The sequence below is a fragment of the Melanotaenia boesemani genome, chromosome 12 (assembly GCF_017639745.1).
Source record: "Melanotaenia boesemani isolate fMelBoe1 chromosome 12, fMelBoe1.pri, whole genome shotgun sequence".
In the NCBI taxonomy this organism is placed as follows: domain Eukaryota; kingdom Metazoa; phylum Chordata; class Actinopteri; order Atheriniformes; family Melanotaeniidae; genus Melanotaenia; species Melanotaenia boesemani.
In genome coordinates, this window is record NC_055693.1 from 7033881 (window position 1) to 7049471 (window position 15591).

Sequence of the window (15591 nt, forward strand, 5' to 3'; positions counted from 1 at the left end):
TAATGCCTAAACGTCTGAGGAAAATAAATATTCAGAGTAATCCCACTAAAACTAAAAGGTAAAATAAATTTAAACTTCTTGGATGTTATTCACAAGTACAACCCCCAAAGCCCAAGAAGTTGGGAAACTGTTTAAAATGTAAATATGGAATGCAACAGCCCTGTCCCAGTCTATAGTTGTTATTGTGAGATGGTAACATGTCACTAGCATCGCATGTTCTGTTGGGCTGTGTTCAAACATGATTCACTACATGTATACTGTATCCATGCATTTTAGTAACTGTCAAACAGTAAAATTTGTAACATGTAGGCCAAAAAATGAGCAGATATTTTACTTATTAAGACTTACATAATCAAAATAATAGATTGGTTGTAAGGTTTGTGATCAATCCTCTTCAACATCAGAAGTTGATCAGTTATCGTGGAAATTGTGAATTCAGCCCTGCCTCTGAAAAGAATCGATATCCTGATGAATAATCTATTTATGGTTCTATTAATGGTTTCATAATATTTTGGGGATTCTCTATCATATATACTTGTTTCATTAGGCAAAAATCGATCATAATAATAAAAAATCTGAGGGTCGATGAAATCTACAAATTACAATATTTTGACTGCCAGAATGTGGAAACTTGATTCATCCATTAAAAAAAAGCACAAAGGAGGAACAGAAACCTTTGACAACCTCTGGAAACTATATCCTATAAGTGAAACCACAAATGGCTTTACAACGCCATGTGATTGTAGAAACATGACACATCCACATGCTTTCACAGCACTTCTATGGTTTTATTCATACTGTTGTAAATATTTTTATAAACCTTCTTATTCATTTACTCATTTACATTTTACCCTTATATTCTAGTGACATTTATTAGGCTCTGCTTTTAATTAATAGAGCTACATTACTATAGTGCTGCTGAGGTGAAAACAGCTTAATTATTATCATTGCTTCACAGCTTACAGACAGTGCATTCACACATTGAGAAAATAGCCAGGGACCTTGAAACTGTTCTGGGTGCCCAGTGTTACAGCCTGTCCTTCCACTTTCAGCCAGTCACTCCATTCCATCTGCACTTCCCTGATCCTCCACACCTGGTCCTGATCTAATCATCATAATCAAGCCAACCTGTCACACCTGTCTTCCATTGTTTCACCAGTCCTCATATACTCCAGCACCACAGTCACTCCCTGTTGGACCTTAACCTACACACCATGTGGACTCACTCCCTCTCCGTTCCTGGCTTCCTCAACCCTTTGCCTTCTCCAGTATTGGTACTAGTATGATTCTTCCTTTGAGTGCTGATCTGAAATAAAGTATAGTTAACCTGCTCTTGTCTCCTTGGAGTCCTGTGTAACACCCAGCAAGGGAAAGCTACTGAGAAGATAATTCAGAGTCTGATAAGGAAATATGCATAGGGGGGATAAAAATTGTTTTGCAGATCTCCCCCAAAGAGGATGCCTGACTGTGGGAAAGAAAAGCCAGGGAAGAAAAAGTAGAGAAGAGGAGCAACACACCTTGCAAAAACTCACATGAACGCGCACAACATGCACGCACATAGCCACATGCATTGTATCAGTATAAAATAAGGAGGATAACTGAGGTAGGCGGGTCTTTCTGGCTGAACCTGAGGACTCTGCACTTCCTGTACTAGAGCTCAGCAGCTAAAGCTAAGACGGACCTCCTCTTAAGAGATATGTATTGCTTTCTTTTTGCTGGCTAAACAAAGAATTGTCAGTTCTACTCAACCTCTGGTGTTTCTGCCTTTCTTTAAAAGTGGATTTTTGAACAAACTCCTTCTGATGTAATTTTAACAGGTTGTGGAAAAATCGCACACTTCAGTACCCAACAGAAACATTGGGGAGGCAACGTGGGGTTTATATTATCAAAGTGGAGAGGGAACAACAGAACAGAATACAGTATTAAAGAACAAGGATGAGCCTATTGGTTCAAAATGTAGCAGGAAAGAAAACCCCAGGGCTGGGTTTGCCAGCAGGGGAAAATTGAAGTGGAAATGCATGGCAAGATTAAAGGCCCAAACACCAGATTATGAGACCTGACATTACCCAAATTGACTAAATAGCAAGAACTATTGCATATATTTATTTCCCTCTCTGTTTTTCTACAAGGAAACGGATGTAAAAATATTTAACGTTCATACTGAGGATGTCATTCATTACATTGCCCAATATGCTGTGTTTGGAAAACCCATAAGAAGCAAAAGCATGGGGCATCATCATTGTGAAAGTAGACAACTAATAGATGGCACTCTGTGGTGAACCACTGTCTCATGGTAATCATTTACCATTTGCAGTTAAATATCAGATAGTGTGTCTGCTGTAGAGCCATTTTCTTCTTTTCAGCAGAGAAAACAGCACTACTCAAATCCTCGGGAAGTTGGAAGAAGATAAAACTAAAGGCCTCTTTTAGCGACTTTAACTTATCCTTTCAATTTTCTGTTTGATGAGAGCTTTTCTACTAACATGCATCATACTCCAGATTTGACGTCCAAAGTTTTGGAACTCTTAAAAAATGCTATGAGTGTGTTTCTGCTGGTAGTCCTCTATTCCATTTTGCAGTACATATTTGACATGCATTTCGTGTGCTCATGCCAACCTGGGTTGCATACAAATGGAGTAGTGTATTTGCTTCTCCCTGCTTTGATTCTCACCTCTGTTTTCAACATCATGGAGCCTTTTTACCAAAGAAGGTCTCTTTCAAGCTGGCGCTGTTGTGGTTATAGGAGCTGCAGTATCTGCTTTTGCCAGTGGTTTTTAATGTTTTTATTCAGGTATATCAGTCTGACAGTGGTCTGGATAACCCTGGTTTTATTTGATGGAGACTGGTACTGTTGCCTGATGACAAATTTAGACATAAATCAGACTGGAATTCCATGCAGAACAAATCTTACCTATGTGGAGCAACGCATTAAAGATCATCACAAGACTGAGTCACTTGTAAGTATATTTATAGTAATAACATTATGCAATAGTTTGTTTATAAATCTTTAACGTTTAAAGGTTATTTATTTTCTCAAAATCAGTGTTTTTGTGGTACCATGATTTAAATGAAAACTGTCTGATGCAACAGTAGATTTAACTAAACTGAATGTAAAATTAGTAACTGGAACTGTAAGAGGCTGGAAAATAGAAATGTGTTAACAGCCTGAAAAACTTTTTTTTCCAATTAGGCTCTTTTTAGCTTTTAAAGTCTGAGGTTCCTAATTGCTGAACTTTGAGAACAGATGGTGGCAAAATGGTCATTTTAAAAACCTCATTTGAACTGTCTGTATGAAAACCTCTGTAATTGTGTTTTACTTCACTTTCTCTGAGTTGGCTGTGACTGGATAGAGCAGGGTTATTCAGTTCGGTCCGATGAAGTTCGCAATCCAGCAGGTTTTCCATGTATCCCTGCTTCAACACACCTGACTCAAATTAATTAGTCATTGTGCAAAACTTGATTGACTGTTAGCTCCATTTCATTTGATGCAGGTGTGTTGAAGCAGGGATACATGGAAAACCTGATGGATTGCGGACCTCTTCGGACCGAACTAAATAACCCTGGCATAGAGGTTTAGAGCTAAAGCTGCATCATTTCATAGAAATACTTATATTCATCCTGAAAGTGTCCTTTTTCTTTTTTTTTTTTTTTTTTTTTTTTTTAGGCAAGCCTGAATTTCATTTCATTTATGTTATATGCCATCTTCATTTACTCCTCACAAGTAGCACTGATGTTTACAAATCTTAACTATTCTCACGTATTCTTTATTTTGACCCCAAAAGTGTTTAAACACACCTTTTGGCTGCATATTCACCCCAATTTCATTATGGGTATGCAACCTTTGAGCAGAGGTCAAAAAGAGGCTCAGGGCTAAATGGGTTAAGCAATACATTTCAGGAGCATGCTTGTTTATTCAAACTAAGAGAAGGATGTCACACTGACAGTAAAATTAAATTTAATCTATAATGGTAATTATAGAGCAACTTTCTTTATGTCAGACTACTGATATCAATATTAATCAACTTAAGACAGCGACATAAGTTTTATAACTTATTAATATTATTATTGGGTTTGTAACTGTATGTGTATTTAAATGTTAAAGCATAAGTTTGAATCAGATCTGTGTGTCTAGATGTCTGGATCAGTTATACTAGTACAAATCAATTCTTCAAGTATGGATCTAGTCTGCAAGTCTGAAAATACTTACACAACCAGTTATGAAGATTAGTTGTGGGGAACCCTGGTCCACGAAGGCATCACGTTTTCCATGAGTCCCTGCTCTAACACGCCTGATTCAAATCAAATGGATCCTTCAGCCGATCAAGTTCTGCTTGGTGACTCATTAATTTGAATCAGGCGTGTTAGAGCAAGGACTCATGGAAAACGTGCAGAACGAGGACCAAGGTTCCCCGCCACTGTGAATATTCTTTTAAGATGATTTGTTTGACTCACCAGTTTTCAGAAATAAAGCAGATACATTTTTTTGCTAAATACAGTAACTATTCCTAAAAATACATTACTTAATCTTCCTGGAAACCTACTTTTATCACAGTCATGATTTAGTTTGGTCATATTATTTTACAATGGTTTCATTTAGCCGGCATGGGTGTAAACAGCTAAGTGTTTTAGTGTTAGCTTAAAGCTTTAATCTGTTCCAACTGAAGCTGTTAAAAAGCACATTTTGAGCAGATGGTGGGTCTCCAAGTCTGATGCTGAATATAACATAATGAACGAAAGATGTAAAGAAAGAAGAAAATGACTGAAACCATAAATGATTCGCTCACTGTGTTTTCTTTTCCAGGACTATGGCTTATATGTAGGCAGTGCTTTCTTATTTCTTTGGAGCATCATTGAAATCAGGAGAGTTCATTGGAGGAGAGACAATTGCATGGCAAGAAAGCCGGGTTGTTGTCCACCGTATTACAGCGTGGTGTATGAAACTCTTCTGGAGGAGAAAGTCAGCGACCACTTGAATGAGAAACTACAAGAAATAGCAAAGAAAAGAGCAGACACAATTTGTGCACCCTACATTCAGAAAATTGAGGCACATCCACAAGTTCATGGGAACAACGAGCTTTCTGAGGTCTGGGAGACAATTTCTGGCCCAAGTTTTTTCTGGAGAAGCGAAACCCCAGTTTAAGAAGAGCAACACAGCAAAGGAAGAGGCACAAGCTAAAAGAATGAACATAGAAAAATGTGTCTAAGTTATTCATTTCCTGTTAATCTAATTGTTTTTGCAAAATGCTAATTTTTTTATATGATCACTCGAACATTTAAAGGGGTAGGGCACCCTAAAATGTGTTTTTTGAGCTGTAAACAACACAGTATTTCTTAATTGTGATGAGAACCACCTAAATTTCTTTTAAAAATAGGATTTTGTGGATTAAAAGTGACTCAAAACAGGGTAAAAACAGGCTTTGTTTTTTGTCACATAGAAGAAAACTTTGTGCTCCTCTATGTCAAGAGAAAATTTTAAAAACCTGACAGCCCCCTCCCTCCAAATGCAGAAAAGGCAGGTCTTTGTCTTGCAGGCGTGAACTTGTCTGATATAGTTTCAGACTTTGGGACTTTTACAGAGCTTTAAAGAAAATATTGCTGCAATGAGAAGTATTTGTGCTTTTGAGGGGTGTAAAAGTAACACCGGACTTTATTGTTTACTTGAAATTATTATCGGTATGAGAATGACTGAAATTACCAGTCATCTGTAAGGGTTATCTTAAAATAAGTTATTTCATCACTGCTTCATTTGACCACTTAACTATTGTTACTATGTTATTAACTTATCTCAACCATTTGTTAAAAATAATTGATTCTTATTATTTTTAAGGAAATGGAAAGATTAAAGGAGATGGAAAGAAATTCTCAGCTGTTTTTCTTTAAATGTGAACATTAAAGGGTTGAAAAGTTTGGACATGTTCTTTAAAGTCGTACATACTTCCTGAGAACAGAGATATTTGTTCTTTATCTCGAATCGGCAAGAACAAAATGACGTATTTTGGTTATGGTTTGAGAGTTCTTGCATCTTGTTTTGGACATATTAGCTGAGCAGAACTTTTTTTTCGTGTGGCATCCAAGAACAATTGTGTGATTGGTCAGAAATTTAATGTGGGCTCGGTTAATGCAGAAAAGCATAAAGTGGAAAGACTCCGGTCCTTGAAGGCCATAGTCCTGCAGGTCTTAGATGTCTCCCTGATCCAACACACCTGACTGAAATTAAATAGCTCTCTTCAATGGCCTGTTGTAAGGTTCCCAAGCAGAAAATTTAAAACATGACATTTTGGTGATATAATAAATTTTACAGGTTATTCATCAAGAGGATAACAAGAAAAAGTATAATAATTCACTTAAGGTCACATTTTTGTTGTCATTTATTCATTTATTTATAGTCTCATCTATTTTTTTAAAATGAAAACATCAATCTGTTGTATTACCTTTTATTGTATGTGAAGTCCATGCGCCTATCCTGCTCCACAAAGATCTCTCTAAAGAGATAATGGCCAAAGAAGAACATCTTTATTCTTTTTCCACCTGTTTATCTTTAATCTTTTCATTTTAATTTAGATATAAAATCCTTCATCTGGGCAGTCAGACGAAGCAGCGCATAAAATAAACAAACCACCAAATTACGTAACCTGCTGACTTTAGCTAACACTTTAGCACGGCAGCAACAAGCACCCACCAGCTCATGTGTGGCCCCACAAGGTGCAGCAAAATTCTGATTACATTAAAGACATTACATAGGCTGTAGAAAGCTATGCAGTATAATAAATTGTTCTGTAAACTTTATATTGGCGACATGCTGAGAAACAGAAGCAAGCACATGCCGTACAACCCAGAGGTGAGACTCAGCTCACCATTACCTCATCTCGGCCAGGTTTCTGCCCTGTATTTGATTGGGAGCTGCACAAACTCAGCTATTTTTCTTTAAAAATGTTCAAAATGATTGTAGTCCTACAGAAAATACAATTATAACACAGATCACTAGACAATATTACGCCTGCCACCCCTGACCGCACGTCACTGGATACACCACACAAAGAGGGCAGCCATGAGAGAAAAAATAAATAAACTTTATATCATTTCAAATAGAGGAGGATAATGGGATTGGATTTCAAATGTTTGACTAAATAAATAAACAGTTTTTGCATAAATTCACACTGCTGAACAAACAGTTAAGGAAATTAAATAAATATGCTTGAGGAGAACGTAAGGGTTGAATGGTGCCACATTTGTAAGGAAAATGCATTTTTGTGATTAGCAGAGTTGAAAATGTTGGTTTTGCCAATGAAAAACTTGCCAAATCTTTTTGCTAATGCCATAAAGCTTATTCTGCTATTGACTTGTTTTTGAGTATCTGATACCTCAGGTACTAGCAGTCAAGTGTCTGTTTGGCAGTTGATTAGAAACATCTGTTAGCGCTGACCCTGCTACAGCGGTCAGTTGAGATTATAGGGTCAAAGTGTGTAGAAGGTGAAGGGAACACAATGCTTATTGCATTGTGACAATGTTTGATGGAGGCAGTGTGATGTGTGAGGCAGCATCTCCCTCATTGCAAAAATGAGCTCTTGACATGTCAAGACATCTTGGTTTAAAAAAAAAATAAGAAAACACAAATATATCATTAAGGTATTTAAATAAAAATGGTAATACATACAGAAAATTTAATTTTAGACTATTTTAATCATGGTTGCATGCCAACTGTGATAAAATTTCATGGTCAGTCAAATTACTAGTCAGTTCCTGTTGTCTCTGTTGTACATGCACATGTCTTTTGTGCAGCAAAGTCTTGTAGAATCATTGAGGCTCACTAACATAAGAAGCCAAGGACAAGTTGGCTACAGTTTGAAGCTGTTTTGTAGTGGAAGTTTACATGTTTTGCATGCTTTTGTACCTCTGTTCCTAATTTAAAAGATAAAATTTACCTGCTTAACTTTACTCTAAATGTTTCTTGTCTGCTGAGGTTTTCTCTTACTTTAAACTGCAAATTCAGGATGCTGCACACATACAGACTGCATATTAAAAAGTTCAAATTAATACTAAACCATTTTTTCTGAATTTTCATCCCCAGTAAGGTTAAAAACCACAGTCAGGCTGACACCAGTATGATGTCAGCAAACTACAAATAATTCAAATTAATCGGTTTGTAATAACTAACTTTGAGGACCTGGAAATTCAGCTCCTCAGTTTCCACCCAGCCAAGCCGACAACTTCTCCAAGTTGGTGTCCACCCTGCGTACGAGCTCCAGAATCGCACCCAGCCATTCTGAGCTAGAATAGCACCCAGTTTACAAGTAAGCTCCTGCAATGCCAAAGTTTGATTGTTCACAGCTCGACACACACCAGCACACAAATCCGGCAGCTTGCCAGTGGCTAGTGTCCGAAATTTGCGATACACCAGGAAACCGCCCGCTCCAAACAGCAGAAACCAAGTTAACATGAATCCAAATCTGTAGATGTCCTCTGCATCCTCAACGGAAAGAATCGACAGACACATGACCTTCCACACCCCCCAGGAATCCATCACGTTCCACCAGGACAAGCGGGCTCCCCTACGCCCATTTTGTGGTTTGAATAAATTTGGTCAATTGCATTGAGAGACCAGCTGATCAGATCTATGGTCCAAGATTCAGAATAGAAATGCAGAGAGAGGCTCAGAGATGACAGGACAGGTAGCAGGGCAGAGTGTGAGGAGGGAGAGAGAAGAAAAAGAGCAGGAAGAGAAATGTCAAATTTATAGTCTGATCTTACTTTTGTGTTTAGGTGAGTTTTGCTTGACAAAAAGGAATTTTCCCCTCCTTGTGTAAAGTACCAGTCCCCAAAGTATTACACTTGTTGGCAATGAACTTTACAACCAGTAAACCAGTTACAATGAACTGGTGCTGTTTAATGAACAATGCATTAAAATGATACTTTATCAGGATTCCAAGCTGCTTAAATGAGCAGCCTTTTTGTATAACTTTGATAAGATAAATGACTCATCTAACAACGAAGCAAGGACCACGCCTTAAATGTAATATTTACTCATGGTGTTGTGTTTTAAGTGCATTAAGGGAGGCAGGAGACAGTCTGTGTAAGCTGAGGACAGAAGGAACATGTGCAGGAATTTTCTTTGGAAAACTAGTGGATGTTAGTAGCAGAATGAATTGACTGAACTCAAATTGTTTGAGGTATTTTGGAGGTTGTATCAGGAGTCATGGCTACAATCAGTCAAATCATCTTTTACAGGTGAGGTCATGAGATTTAAAAATGGCATTAGAGAGTAAATCAATGTAGATTTGCATTATACTACAATTTTTCTGAATATATTGTATTTTTATTCATTCATTTTTTAATGCCAGTCATTTTAACAACCACAGTCTAAGGGGATTTTTCAGATTTTATCATGGTATCCATGGTATATTTAGTTCCTACAATTATATATTTAGCTGATGTGAAATTCATCTTCAGGTAGATTTTAATCCATTTGTCTATTTACCTTTCACATTTTTCTGTTTGCATTTCTCTCCCTGTGTAGTATGGTGACCCTCATCGTTTTATTTGCGGCTCTCATCATCCTCATTTTGGCCTTGGCCTTCTCAAGTAAGTTCCATGGATTTGTGTGTTTTCCTAAGTGATGGCTCTGCAGCACCTGAGGGGATACATGGGTGTGTTCAGTACATGTTTGTTTTAAACTAAAATACAGTTAATATTTGAGGTTAGTGACATACAGCCAAGTTTTTTGTCTGTGTTGTGTCCTGTGTGGTGTTATAGGAATATTTAAAGTCGCATGACCCATTTCAGATAAATTATCTTTACCGTTAACTGTGTTTGCCAACAAAAGCTTGATTGCACAAAAAGCTTTAAGTTAATATTTTCAAAAGAAGTTAGTAGGACGAAACATCCATAAGTCAGCTCATTAAGGTTTATTCAAACAGATTGCTCAAATATTTCAGGTTTTGTCCTTACGTAGGTTTCCATCGTGTTGGACGAGGAGACATGTAGCCATACAAACTGCAAATTGCAACAACTGAACACACTGAAGTGAAGAATATATATGGTTGCGGCATATTTTGCTTCTTGCTGTTGAGATGAAGTCAGAAATATCTGTTTTTATCTAACTTTTGTGCTGAGGTTCTGCTTAACCCGATAAGGCCCGACCCATGAAAAAATGGTAAGAAAAGCCTAATTTTTTAAAAATGAGGTCTTTATTTGGCCCTTTAACAAAATGTAAGAAAAAAATAAACATTTTTTTTTTTTTTTTTTGGGGGGGGGGGGGGGGGGGGGTCAGGGGGGGGGCGTGATATCTACCATTTATTAACATGTGATATATTAAAAATATTATAATATGGTTTTCTGCTTCTGGGTATCGATCAGGGGACAGAAGACAAGTATCAGATTGTGTTCAAGAGGATTTTGAGCAAAGTTTATACTATAAATTGAAGCAAAATGTCTCAGAAACTGTATGTGACAAATATGTCACGTCGGGCTCTTATGGGTTAAAGAGTTTCCTCACATTTCTATTCTACTGGGACAAAATTGATTTGATATCCATAACTATCTTATTGGTGCATCACATAAATATCACAGTGTTGCCTTAGAATGCAACATTTACATTCACCGCACACTTTAAAGGGACACCTTGCTAGAACCGGGTTGGATCCTTTTACTTTCAGAACTGACTTAATTCTTGGCGTCATAGATTCAACAAGTTGTTGGAAACTTTCCTCGTAGAATTTGCTCCATATTAACATGGCAGCATTACACAGCTGATGTAGGTTTGACAGCTGCATCCATGATGAGAATCTCCTGTTCCACCACATTCTAAAGCTGTTCTACTGGACTGAGATCTGGTGACTGTGGACGCTCTTTGAGTCCAGTGAATTCATTGTCATGTTCAAAAAAGTAGTTGGAGATGATCTGAGCTTTGTGACATGGTGCATTATCCTGCTGGAAGTATTAGGATGCTACACTGTAGTCATGAAGAGATGGACATTGTCAGCAACAATACTCAGATAGGCTTTGGTGGTTAAACCAGGCCACGTTGGTACTAAAGGGCCAAGTGTGCCTGCAAAATAACCCCCATGCCATTACACCACCCGCAGCCTGAACCATTGATACAAGGCAGGATGGACTCATGCTTTCTTGTTTCTGCCAAATTCGGTTCGATCCTCAGCCTGTCAAGCTCACCGAACCCTAAATTGCTCCTGATGGGTCGTGGTTGAGCGCCTTGCATGGCAGCTTCTGCCATCAGTGTGTGAATGTGTGTGTAAATGTGATGTATGATGTAAAGCGCTTTGGATAAAAGCGCTATATAAATACAGGTCATTTACCAAATGGAGACTCATCAAACCAGGTGTTTTTCTATCTTCTGTTGTGCAGTTCTGGCCTCAGTTTCCTGTTCTTAGCTAACAGGAGTAGCACCCGGTGTGGTCTTCTGTTGTCGTAGCCGATCTGCTTAATGGTTAGAGCCAGTGCTTATTTGTTTCTTTTGCCTTTCTATCATCTTAACCAATCTGCCCATTTCCTGAAACAGACAGAAGTTTTTAGTTTGTTTTATTTTCTTACAGTTATTGTACTCTGTTCGATCCCACAAGGGTTGCAGTCCTGTGGGTTTTCATCGTTTCCCTGCTCCAACACATCTGACCCTAATTAAATGGATCCAAAGCATATGAAGTTCTGCACAATGATTCATTAATGTGGGTCAGGTGTTTTGGAGCAGGGAGACAATGAAAACCTGAAGGACTGCAGCCCTTGTGGGACTAAATTAAATAGCACTGCTGCCACAGAGTGTAATATTTTGCCAGCTATTGTAGTTGAAGCTACAAGGTAAAGATAAGTTTAAGTGGATACAGAAAACAAATTTTAATATTAACTGATGACTGTTAAGAAATCATGGTGATTTGGTGCGGCAGGTGCAGCACATACTGATAAGTTTTAACCATATGCATGTTTTATTCTTATATAAAGCATGTTCTGTATTTTGTATTTTCATTTTTTGCCTGCATTCTGTAATATGTATGTTGTGTTTGTTGAGTGTGGACCCCTGGAACAGTAGCTGCTGTATATGTTCCAGCAAATGGGGAACCACATGAGGAAATAAAGGAATTTCGAACCTCTGTCCACAGAATCCACGTCTAAGGTGATGAGCAGCAACACAAAACCCGTAGCCAACCTCGGTAAAGACGAGCTTCTCAGCTGTTACCTCCCCACACAAGTTCAACAGAGACTCAGTGATGTGTCAGTCACCTGGGAGAAGAAGGGGCTGAAGGTTTATCAGTATGAGAATGGAGCACCGGCTCTTCAGGGTCAGGCCTCAGAGTTCAGAGGGAGAGCTCAGCTCTTCTCAGATGCTGTTGCCACAGGAAACGCTTCTCTGCTGCTGCAGAGCGTGAGGAGCAGTGACGAGGGCGAGTACACCTGCAGCATCAGCTCCTCGGCCGGCCGAGGGAAGGTCAACATTCAGCTCAGAGTAGCAGGTAGGATGACTCGTCCTTCCAGTTTCACTCCATGTTTACTTTGAAAAATGATCTCTCTCAGAAAAAGTATAACCCTGACCTTTAAACATTCCTGTTTAGCATGTATTATCAGCATTAATAAACATTTCCAACTGTGTATGTCATTAACCAAATGCTATACAGTTTTATGAAACAGCTCTGGAGAAGTTTTGGTTCAACTTGGAACTAATCTGGCAGCAGAGATTCACGCTTCCTCCTTTCCATTTTCATCCCCTTCAGTCTATTCAGCCGCCACATTCAGGTTCTCTAACGGCACCCTCACGGCTGAGGCAAGCAGGTGGTTTCCTAAACCAAATGTCACGTGGATGCACCAAACTGGGATTGTCCTGAATGCAACCACAAATTTAACAACAAGCTCAGCAGGGATATTCAGCATTATCAGCACGTTGAATGCAGACCAGAGCAGTGACACCTACAGCTGCAGGATTGAAAATAATCTAGTAACTGCAATCGCTGAGGCAACCATAACAGGTATGCTTTCATAACAACTCCATGCCTTAGATACATGGAAATAAAGAAACTTCTCTGCTGATCTCCCACCGACTGCTGATTACTGACATAAATGGGAAGAGCCGTGTTAAAAATAGTTATACTGTGATGCTTTTGTAGCTCCATATAAGATTTCCTCCCCTTTACATCTTTGAATACATGTGCATTATAAATTTAGGTGTAAAGAACTAAAAACCTATTAGGTTAAGTTCATGGACTCCATATAAAAGATGGACATGGCCACACAACATAACTGGTGGCACCACCTATTTTGAGGACTTTGATGAGTTTGTCATTCTGATTCTCATCATCTTGGTTCTTAAAAACAGACTCATTAAATACTGACTCTCACTTAAACCTTTATTTCCGTATGTATCTTATATGATACAAACAGTTTCTGAGACCTTTTGCATCATTTTATGGTAAAAACTTTGCTCAAAACCCTGCTGTACATAATCAGATTTTTGTCTTGTGCCCCCTGGTGGATCCAATAATAATACAATGATGCACTACAATAATTTTGACATATCACATGGAAAAAGGGCGATTTTTATTTTATTTTATTTATTTATTTATTTATTGCATTTTGTTAAAGGGCAAAATAAAGACTTCAGATTAAAAAATGTGACTTTTCCTTTTTTCTTGGATCACGCTTTAAAGACACACAGCACCCTTTTAATTTCACTTTCAGATGCACAGGGAGATTAGTTTCCTTTTTGTTTTCAGTTTCCCTCCACGTTAGCTTAGTTTAGGCACCTGAAATATGTGGATTGCTTCAGACTTTAAAATCTAATTTCTTATGCTTTGGAAAACATCTTAGTTGTAAAGTCAGCTGTGGCGTAGTACATTTATTTTTTCATGATTACAGGCAGCTGATCTAATTCCCTTCATTAATTTGAGTCATTCTGGATGCCAAGAGTTCACAGTTCACATCAATAAGATCCAAACCATAAACTGGTCTAGAAAACCTTAAATCCAGTTGCAAATTAAGGAAAAAGTGGGGTCATTTTCTTAAAGACTTGTCCTCTGTTGCAGGCTCAAAGGACATTTGCATTTATTATTAATTATTTTCTTCTATAATATATACTATAATTAAACGTGGGATAAATTAGACATTATTTACTGTCAGGACAAAAAACTCCTATGATGTCCTTTAATCATTCTTGTCTCTGACAAGTCTCCTTCATGGCTGTCAGTCATTAAGTTAGAGGAATATTCTTTTAATGTAGGTGACGCCTTGAGGGAACTTCTTTGTTTAAAGTATGGAAATAAACAAATGAGAAAAAAATATTAAAAGAAAAAATGGAAGGGGTCATGAATAATTGGAAGCAAATAATACTGAAGATGACTAAATCAATTTTAATATTTAATGCTGTATTTTGCAGGTGCTGATGTTTCAGGGGGAACGTACTTCGCGTTCAGTGTTGCTTCAACCCTCTTTGCTTCAGTTTATCTGAACACCATGACCAGTCTGCTCTGCACCTATTATACCACCTAATGCAACACACAAACATGTGTTAAATAAAACTGAAAAATTCTCTTAACCCCACCCTTGTCTTTCATTAAAGGACAGGCTTTGTCACAATTCAACAGCAGAAATAAGTTATGGTAACAAGTTTCTACAGATTTTTATATTTTGCTGAATAATTTATTGTGGTGCCTTTTATTTATAGATGATAGTTGACCAGTTTATATTTGTATCTTCTTTTTCTTCTATTAGATGCGTGTCAGCTCTAAGGTGATTATAAACTGAAGAGCAATGCAAAATTATTTGTCAATAAATTATTCTAAATTCTTTTTAATTTGAGTTTTGATTTTTACTTGTCTGTCCAGCATAAAATAAATTTAGAAAAAGGAAAATGTGGTATGTATGCAAAGTGAATAAAATATAGCTACACAACATACATAAACCTTTAGTTATTAAATGATATCAGACATATTGTGGTACTGAGCTATATGTGATGGCAGAGATTCTTGGTTTATTCCGAGTAAACCTTAACTTTTGTTTCAGGGTTAAATTGACAAGATAGACAAGATTGTTATTGTATCACTGTGTATTCAAAATCCAATATTAAGTATACAAATTGATCACCAAAATGTTAATGAGCACAATACAAGAAACTGTCCCAGGACACCTTATTGTTTTAATCCTAATGACAGACTCTGGTACCATTTATTTTTTTTTTTTTACATAAATTGCATTCATGTTTTGAAATCTGGAGGGGATCATAAATAATCTCTGAATCACTCAGGCAGCTGTAAACACCCCATCATGAATCACTGCAATCTAATGTTTGATACATCTGTCTGATCAGTTTGATCCCCCACAGGTACAACTTTTAAAATTTAGGTAGTTTTGGCTCCAGCTACTTCCATATGTATTATATTACCATTTTGCTAAATGATTTTTCCCAATTTACATTCCCAGTGTGTAGGGGTACATGTTCTTGGCTCCATTTTCCAGCATATATTACCAGTCATTCAATTTAAATGGGGAACTGTGTCCAAACATATGCATAATGGTAAAAAATAAATAAATAACAATCACAAAAACAAAATAGGGATCATTAGAAAACACATTGGATCCAATATTTTCCTTTTTGGACCA

At 37.5% G+C, this 15591-nt stretch overlaps 1 protein-coding gene across 3 annotated transcripts; it reads left to right on the forward strand.

Moving 5' to 3' along the window:
• Positions 1–6884: 6884 nt before the first annotated feature.
• vtcn1 (V-set domain containing T cell activation inhibitor 1) lies at positions 6885–14783 on the forward strand. 3 transcript variants are annotated; one of them, XM_042000928.1, is made up of 5 exons: positions 6885–8291; positions 9515–9579; positions 12105–12455; positions 12714–12965; positions 14369–14783. In XM_042000928.1, exons 2-5 carry the CDS (start codon positions 9516–9518, stop codon positions 14479–14481), a joined length of 780 nt encoding a protein of 259 aa, XP_041856862.1. In that variant the 5' UTR covers positions 6885–8291; position 9515; the 3' UTR covers positions 14482–14783. The 3 variants fall into 3 exon arrangements, with proteins under 3 accessions (XP_041856862.1, XP_041856863.1, XP_041856861.1); XM_042000929.1 differs by lacking the exon at positions 6885–8291 and adding an exon at positions 8704–8760; XM_042000927.1 differs by lacking the exon at positions 6885–8291 and adding an exon at positions 8808–9225.
• The last annotated feature ends 808 nt before the right edge of the window (positions 14784–15591 follow it).